Source organism: Malania oleifera, chromosome 4, assembly GCF_029873635.1.
Source record: "Malania oleifera isolate guangnan ecotype guangnan chromosome 4, ASM2987363v1, whole genome shotgun sequence".
Classification (NCBI taxonomy): Eukaryota; Viridiplantae; Streptophyta; class Magnoliopsida; order Santalales; family Ximeniaceae; genus Malania; species Malania oleifera.
Window position 1 is genome coordinate 33,220,157 of NC_080420.1, and position 9,361 is coordinate 33,229,517.

The 9,361-nt window shown below is 36.4% G+C and overlaps 1 protein-coding gene, 1 long non-coding RNA gene and 1 other non-coding gene across 3 annotated transcripts; all 3 read right to left on the reverse strand.

The window, feature by feature from the left end:
• Positions 1-6: 6 nt before the first annotated feature.
• On the reverse strand, positions 7-3,912 carry LOC131154465 (uncharacterized). The gene is made up of 2 exons (XR_009136443.1): positions 3,804-3,912; positions 7-3,726 (listed from the first exon to the last, which is right to left on the reverse strand). It is a non-coding gene; the product is annotated as an uncharacterized LOC131154465 (long non-coding RNA).
• LOC131154699 (small nucleolar RNA R160) lies at positions 2,579-2,659 on the reverse strand. Its single transcript, XR_009136614.1, has one exon. It is a non-coding gene; the product is annotated as a small nucleolar RNA R160 (small nucleolar RNA).
• Positions 3,913-5,860: 1,948 nt separating the features above from the next.
• On the reverse strand, positions 5,861-9,008 carry LOC131154316 (pentatricopeptide repeat-containing protein At4g01570). Its single transcript, XM_058107009.1, has 2 exons — positions 6,291-9,008; positions 5,861-6,190 (listed from the first exon to the last, which is right to left on the reverse strand). Exon 1 carries the CDS (start codon positions 8,870-8,872, stop codon positions 6,479-6,481), a length of 2,394 nt encoding a protein of 797 aa, XP_057962992.1. The 5' UTR covers positions 8,873-9,008; the 3' UTR covers positions 5,861-6,190; positions 6,291-6,478.
• Between the last annotated feature and the right edge of the window lie 353 nt (positions 9,009-9,361).

Here is a 9,361-nt window from a genome sequence, read left to right on the forward strand (position 1 = left end):
AGCAAGGAAATAATAACACCATTTTTATGGAGAAAGAGAGGGAGTTATATCATATTACAATCGGCATTCGACTTAGAAAAGATCAAAACAATCTTTCATTGTCTATAAAACATCCAATTATATAGAAATAATGCTATAATTTGGCAATATAAAACATAATAACATTATCAAAACTTAAAACATGTTATAAAAGATATAAAAAATTAAATAAGACGAGACAGAAATTTACGTCGTTCGACTATATCTACTTCACGAGCGGATGAAATCAAAAACTTCACTATCACGGGTAAATTTATAAGATGATTTGGAACCAATCTTGTACAAGATATCTCTCTTCTCTTTATCTACTCCACTTTTCTTTCTTGCACTGGCTATGGGAGGAGGTGGTATTTATAGCCTTCACAAGCTAACTAATGCTAACTTTTTTAGTACAAACATTAGAACAAGTTCACATAGAAACATAATTAGTACAGACATATGAAACAGATTCAATATATGAGGCAGATTCATAGTTGACATGCCATCCACCAATATTTCATAACAAAACACTTCTTTTCATAATTTTTTCCTTAGAAAAATTCAAAGAAGAAAGCAAGATTCACCTACATGTATCAGCATAGAAGAAAACAACTGGCAAGGGCACCTAACAAAACTTTCGATAAATGAATGATAAATAAGATACAATTATTAATAGATGTATCACATTATTAAGTGCTAATATTTCCTAAATCTTCCTTCCCAATCATTGCACCTTTGCATTCATGAAGCTCTTAAAATTTTGCCTTAACCGTCATAGTTGAAACTGCATTTTCATCCTGATAAAATGAAATGCATTTATACTATTTTTGGAAACATGAATTTTAAGCTTTAAATTTGAAAAAATTTTAATATAATTTTTTATTATATTTTATTCAAATTGAAGGACTCCGTAAAATTTAATTTTTAATAAGGAAAAGAGATATGCTTGCACTAATTTTATTATTTAAAGTTTTATCAAAATTATAAGACTTGTACATAGTCATCTATATAGAATTCGAGTCTTGATAAGGAGTATCTTAGGGTATTTATTAACTAATGACTAGTTAAATGGGTAAGTAATTCCAAACTACTTTCATTCGATGCATATATTTTTAACAAAGTATTATTCTCTAAATGATTCCTTATAGAGAATCTAAAAAAGAAAGTCAAACACAATGTCTTGTTCATTCCCACGGTTTCATTTTTTATCAAATCATTCTATTAAATACAGGTACCCACTTAATTGTGAAAAACATTTTATTTTTTAAAATTTAAAAATTAAGTTACTTATAACATTTCGAAAATTTATATTAAAAAAAGAGGTAAAAAAATATAAACTATTAACTTTGTCATGCAAAATATTTTTTTCTTTTTAATTTCTAAATGTCAAAATAATTACCAAAAATACAGACATCTTAGTTCTTAATTTTTCAGACATTATATCACACAGTTTGTGAATTAAATTTGACTTTTTGTGAATTGGAAATAAAATACTGAATATAATTTTTTATGACTTGGAAATAAACTTGATACATAATTCAAAGAAATAAAAATCTAAAATACAATACCCACAAATCTAAAAAATAATAAAAAATGTAGATCAAAACACTGCTAGTATACATTTCACAATTCACAAAATGTACATAATATAATAGATTAAAATGATGCAAAATAAAAAATAAAAATAAAAATGCAGCAAACCAACTTGCACAAAAGACAGGGAAGTTTCCTTTTTTTCAAAAATGACTTTTCAAATATTTTATAAACTGAGATCTCCTGAGAAGAAACTCTTAAGAGGTTAACCAGCCACATAAAATTAGCTTAAAATGAAGGAAGAAGAAGATAGAAAAGCAAAATAACAAAGCAAAATCACAATAGCCCACAGTTCCACAAAAGCAATTATGCTGAAATTGAATAATAATTTTGCTCTTAATCTAAATTCTGTTAGATTCCCACCCACCAAATTTATGGTGAATGCTGAAAAACAATTCAAGGATCTACACTGAGTAACGATATCAAACTGTCTTCTTAGTTCTTGATGGTCTTGACATCTTAAAAGGAAAAAGTCAAGCAAAAGTGAACGAAGAGAAGTTCTATATTGCACCATGCTCGTATAGCCTGAAAGGTAAGTGCTTGTCAGACTATGAATTTTGGTGCTAATATTGCTGGCAGAACACAAAAATTATAATCAGAAGAGGCCACACATGCTAGGGCAGTCGATATAATACAAAGCCAATCTAGGTGCATGCACATTAGATATAATTCTATGCTTACCAAATCAACCAATGACAACTTTGATGAACAGCTGAGGCATAAAATTTTAGCTTGCCATCAGGTTGGAAGCTGCAACAAGATGAAGTCTTCGCATTTATAGCTACAACTATTATCTCATATGGAATGGAATGAGATGGGAGCATAATGGAATGAAATAGAAAAAAAATGAACAAATAAATGAAATAATAAGCAAATGTGGAAGTGACAAGTTTTATTCTATTCCACTCTTCCATGATCCACAAAAAAAAATACTACAGGTTACAATACCAAGCACAAAGTGGAGCAAAGTAATCAGAGAACTTTGAAGACCATTGGGACATGAGATTCCACATCAAAATTCAGATACAAGAAACCTCATCATTTTACTTTGCTTCCAGGCTGATCAGCTTCGATCAAGGAAACTTGAAAAGAAGAACATAATCAACATATCAATTATGAACAACAGTGCAGATATGATTGATTTCAGAATTAGGGTTCTGAATCAAAGGTAACTAACATTCCTATCAAACAAGTCGAACAACATATGGCATATGTTTCCTTTTAAAATGAAGTAAAATGCACTTACAGTTATTTGTATGAACCTAGGCATGTTTTCAAAGAAGCTTCTAGCATAGCCTTCATACAAGCAAAAACAGCATTATTTTGGCAAAAGCAAATGTGCCCAAGATAGACTCGCCCATAGCACTGCAAATGAATGATTTTGCCAAAGTGTCACTATAGCACCACAATACCACTTTCTCGTCGTTTCCCTGCAACCAAACTCAGAGAAGCAGGGGGCTGTCTGGTGCATAACATTAAGAAAACATGAACCATATGTTTGAGAAAAGTCTTGAATTTGGATTTAAGTGGATTTGGACCAGATATAATACAAAATTGTATTGAATTTTATTCAAATCCATCCAAATGCAGCCACAAAGAAATTTCACAATATAGTTCAAAGACAACACCACCCAACCACAGATTATAACCCAAAAAATATATTTCAAAAAAAAAATTATGGGGTCCATTTGGCATGAAAAAATGTAAGTATCTCTACGAAATTAAAAAAGTAGACCCTTCATAACTCCTAAAAATAAAGAAACTAGTATTTAATCATCAGTATTAAATGTCTTTTTTGCCATAGCTTCAATAAAAACTAAGATACTGAACAGGAAACAGACCTTAAAAATAAAATTCAGAACGCACCCACTAAACATAGATTTGGACTTGCGTGAATTCACAAAACACAGTAAACACATCCAAATACATACTTTCAAAAACAACCTCAACGCATTTTCAAAGTAAACAGCAGAGGAATATACCTAAAATAATGGAGCAAATGAGATGCAGAGGAGATCGCCCTCTTGGAAAGCCAAGACATCAGAGGAAAAACATAAAATATACAGGAAACAAAAAATACAACCTTGTAGTCTCCGCAATCTCCCACAGAAAAACCTAGTTAAATTTTAAAGGAATAAATCACATGGGTTGAGATTGTTCTTCCCTTTCGTTGACATAAACAAGATTTTTACCTTCCCTTCCACTCCAGAAATCTTTCACAAAAACGATTGTGGCTTGTGGCAGCGCTGACAGCCGCCGTACGACGTTTGTAATGTTGGAGTTGGGAGTTGGAGATGGACTTGGTAAGTGGTCCTGTGAGAGTTTTATAGAGCTGAGCTAGGGTTTAGCTATGATTTCTACCAAGCAAGGACGACGTCGTTTTAGCGCTTCAATATAGTAATAGCAGTGTTTAATAATTTAAATTTTAAGTATTATTCACGGGCATAGTTACGTCCCCTTTTTCAGTGAGATGTCATTTTTAATTTTTTTTTTTTGTTGTAATTTAAAGCATAAAAATTAATTAAAAATGATTTTTTTTCCATGTAAATCATACCAACTAAAGATGAACTGCATAATTGAATTCAACTAATAGTTTATAAATAAATTATTAAAAACAATGTTTTGCATTTTTTATAACACCGTCCAATCACTTATAAAGTATTTACTTATGTCATTTGTCACAATCATAATTTTAAAAAACAAAAAATAAATTAAATTAATTTAATAGATAAAATGAAAAGTGATTTGAGCGTGTTGTGTGATTGTAGAATAGCCTTAATAAGATGGTTACAAGACCAATTATGATACATGTATATGAATCAAAATATTAGACAAGTTAAAAATATCATACTCAAAAAACAAAAGTTGTTGAAATGAGAACAGGTTTAATACTCTAATTCATACGTCACAAATTTTGATCTATGAATTTAATGTTAGGTTAAATTAAATAACAGCCAAAGTCACAACCTCATTTCAAGAATGAATTTAGACATTTTTTCCCCCTTATAGTCACTCTTCCTGTGTTATATGCTTTCACTTAATAAGTATATGCTTTCACTTAATAATGACTTAAAAGAGTGTTTTAATACTAATAATAAAAATAAAATTACAATAAACCGCGTTTAGTTATATTTTGCTTTGTGTGATTAATTAAAAATCAAATTTAATATCTGAACAATTGACCCAAATCGATCAAAACCACCAACCCGTGCTCACCCCGACAAGCAACCCTTGTATTCCAAACAAGAATTCCTAGCTCCAAAATGCTGTTCAAGTCAAATAAATTAACCCAGAAAATGCACCAAAATGCTATCAAGCCAACAGAAAAGATGAAGGATTATCAGGTAAAGGTTTGGATCACTGAGCTGTGGCAAGTTCAAATATAAAGCTTGCTTGTGAATTTACAAAACTCAACCTGAAAAAGAGAAAGAAGGAACCACAAAAGAATCTGTTCCGAAGCAGAATTCATTTGCCCCAATTTAATATCCTACTCTTTTCTGGCTTAGATGTTAAAATCCTCTATAGTTTAAAAGAGAACAGATTTGCCCCCATAGGCATGGCGCAGTGGAAAGGTGTTGGCACGTAAGAACGAAACATCGTGTGTTCGAGTCCGGATAGACGCACTCAGTGCAAACAAAACCAATGGTTGACCAAGTTTGACCGGATCCTGTAACTTGTAACCTGACATGGATCCTAGGCTCAGATTTGACAAACGTCCAATCGGCGCCCAGAAATCGTGACCGCATCCGGATTAACATGGGAGGTGCATCAAGGGGAAGGTCGCCGCCCAGTGGGTTTGGTGCCGCATTGGGGGGTCCAAAGGGCTCATCGGTGGCAGGAGTTCCCACGAGAATTAAAAAAAAAGAGAAGAGATCCTTTTGTGGTTCCTTTTTTCTCTTTTTCAGGTTTTGAGTTTGTCAATTCACAAGCAAGCTTTATATATGCAAGACATGTTTACCAAAAGTGTATAAGGGCTTTTGATAACAATGCCTAATAAGTTATAACCGACACATTGTAGCTTTAGTTATCTTTAAAATAAGCTAAACAGCATTGTCAAAATTGCTTGAATTATAAAGGAGAAAAATCCATAAACACCATCTCAAGGTATGGGTTTTCATTTTAAATTGTATCAAGAGGTCAACATTTTTATAGCTGGGCTTATTTACCAACTCCAGTTGTAGAATAGCACCTCAGTAATAAGCCAGTGTGGATAGAAGAGTCTATTACCAGATTACTTAGATAAACGTCATTTTGCAGAAAATATACCTTATAAAAGCAGCATTGTTTTCACATTGCTTGGATTATTTACATTACTCAGATTTGGACCAGTTGAACCTCTTATTACAAGGTTCTGATTAGTTAACAGGAACAATCTCTAATTGGATTGAAAGCTAAGCATTTCTAGCATTCATCGACTGACGCTTGAATTCCCTTGCAATGAAGCAGCTTTGACTACTCCAAAACCAAACTTACCCTTTGTTCGCCAAGATCAATCACATTTCTTGATGCGCCTGATTGATGCCTTTTGATCTACGTTTCTAAGTACCCTTCTCCAGAAAATTGAGTAGTACCATTGACACTGCATCCAACATCATTTTTAAGAGCTTGTATGCAAGCATCTACAGCCTTGTTATGAACTTCAAGTAGTATATTGAAAGTGACAACATCAGGATCTATACCAGTTGAGCTTCTGTTAAAAAAATCCCCGGAGGCTTCCTCAAGGTGACCAGCCTTCCCCAGTGCATTAATTGGCAAATTGTATAACACAACATCCCTCAGGTTGCTGATGTCTCCCTATGGACCATTCTCTTGCAATTAGCAGCAGGTTTCCCTAATCCAAAACCACAGTTACCCTCTCATTTGTCATTCAAGAAGACGCGTCGTCCTTAGTGCGCCTCATGGATGCCTTTTGATATCTCAGTTTCTCAATCTCCTTCTCCAGAAAATCGAGAGTAGTGTCAGTTACATGGTTTGGTGAACAGCCAGCATCCAACATCATTTTTAAGAACCTGTATGCTTCTTTCAATTGACCAGCCTTGCTATGAACTTCAATTAGCGTATTGAAAGTGACAACATCAGGATTTATCCCACTGGACCTCATCTGCTCAAAAAGCTTGGTCGCTTCCTCAAGGCGACCAGCCTTCCCCAGGGCATTGATCAGTGTATTGTACATCACAATGTCAAGGTAACCACCCTGCTTCATTAATAGATCCAGAACAGCACTGGCTAGATCTGCTCTTCCCATCTTCCCCAAGCTTTGGAAAATCAAGTTGTATGTTGCTACATCCGCAGGGCAAAGATTCTCACCCATTTCATTAAGAACACCCCATGCCTCATTGAAATATCCCTTCTTAACAAATGAACTAATCATTGAATTATAGGTATAGCTCACAGGGTCAACACCCATATCAGTAAATATCTCAAATAACTTGCAAGCTAAACTCAACTGCCCCTTGGCTAAGAATATGGACAAGTATGTGTTCACCATATCAATATCAAAAGAGCTCATTCCTTTTGCCTGAACTCGTTGCCCACGAAACAGTGAGAACAACTGGAAAGATCTGTCCCCAGACTCAACTCGATTTGCCAGTTGATCCATATAAGGGGATGACGACCACTGATCAGTGTCACTAGCAGAAATCTCCTCATCTTGGTCCCTAATTATCGCCCAATCAGCAGATCTTAACAAAGTCATGATATCCTCAAAGTTGCCTTTAGATGGGAACATAGGCGTAAAGTCCTTCCTTCTACTGGGAGGATTTTTCATTGCTGCCTCCGTATTGGCTTTCCACTTGAGTACATTAGGAACCAGCATGCCGTCCCTGACGTGCTTCATAAGCTTCTCAGCCCAATCCCACCGACCTTGCCTATGAAACCCAATCAGAAGCGCCGTTACTGTAACCAAATCAACAACAAAACCTCTGGCCTCCATTTCTTCCACCAGCTGCAGCGCTTCCTCCAGCAGATTCTCCTTACAGAGACGCAATGCAACAATGCTGTAAGATATGGCATCCACGAACTGCCCTTTCACTTTCAGGTCGCAAAACAGAGTGTAGCCTGCAGCAGCTCTTCCATTTCTGAACAACCCATCAATCAGAATATTGTAAGTCCAACACGAAGCTCGTATACCATCCTCGAGCATTTTCTCGAACAGTTGGCAGGCATCTACCACTTTACCTGTTTTGAACAGACCGTCAAGGAGAGAATTATAGGCAACAACATCAACACGAAACCCCCTGTACTGCATCTCATTGAAAATCTTGGTTGCATCGTTAACCCGATATGATTTAGAGCAACCCTGTACAAGGATGCGATAAGTGAAAGAATCAGGCTCGTGACCGGACCCTTTCAGTTCCTCCCAAACAATAAGCGCATCATTCACCTTGCCCAGCAAACAAAGCACGCGAATCAGGCTGTTGTATGTGCACAAATCGGGACCCCATGACCCACACCGCGAACCCTTTTCTTTCATCTCCCTGAAGAGACTCAGAGAAGTACCCAGATCACCCCAGCACCCAAAAGCGTGAATGCATATGTTGTAGCCCCACACGTCAAACGGAAACCGCTCCTTCTCCCTCAGCTTATCGAACACGAGCTTGAACTCTGACTTCATGTCCGCTTTTCTCAGAGCAACCAGTAATTCATTACTGGTAACGGCGTCAGGAACAGGATTTTCACTGCCATCGCTGTTTGAGGCCTCCAAGAGCTTGGTGAAGATGGAAAAGGCCATACCCAGCTGGTTTTTCCGAACCAGAGCAACAATGACGGAGTTGTAGACGTCGGGGTTCAAGACATCAGTCCCTAATTCTTCTACCTGGTCCAGCATTTCGAGCGCCGAGTCGAACTTGCCCGCTCTGATAAAAGCATCGAGCAGGAGCTTGAATGTGGCGGAATCAACGAGAATGCCGTCGTCCTTCATGGAACCGAGCAGGGAGGGGACTTCATGAAGGTGTCCGGATCGGCAGACTGCTCGAAGGATGGAGGAGTATGTGCTCGGAGAGTGTTTGTAATTGGGTCTGAGAGAACACCACCTGAAGAAATCCATCTTCCTGGAGATATTGAGGGAGTGCCGCCGGAGGATTTGAAGAACGAGGTGCTCGGAGAGGGGAACGGCGTCGCCGCTGGGGAGGCTCCGAGTTCCCGAGTCGGAGAGGGTTTTGGCGACGGAAGCGGCGAGAAGGACATCGCCGATTTGGGTAGCGGTCTTCCTCGCTGCGTGGAAGGCAGAAGAGGATATGGTTTTGGTTTTGCCATGACGCATTCGAAGTGAAATGCTCTGTTGAACTTGGCATCTCGGGAGAGAAGACGAAGGGGTTAATTTTATACCGGGCTAATTTATAAAACGTCCATGAACACTATTTGTGATTACGGTTCTGGTGAGTCACCCAAGGTAGCGTGGAGCCAAGCCCAAATCAAACTCGACTATATTTGTTTGGATTTATTTATTAAAATATTGATCTAGTTTAGAAATTAAATTTTGAGAAATTTGGATTTTTAACAAAGCAGCTCAACCCAAGTTTTTGATTAATTTTAATTTAAAGATAAATATCTTTGATAAAGCGTGAAATGAAAACGTAAACACATGCATGAGTAACGTGTATTTCTTTTGAAATGTTTGCCGAGATTTTCATTTTGAAACAAAGCAATGGCTTATATGTATACCTAAAAATCTTACCATGACAATACAATAAAAATATTCCACCAAGCTCTGATGTCTCATTTCTGTGCAAAAGAAATAGGAGATTGTTAA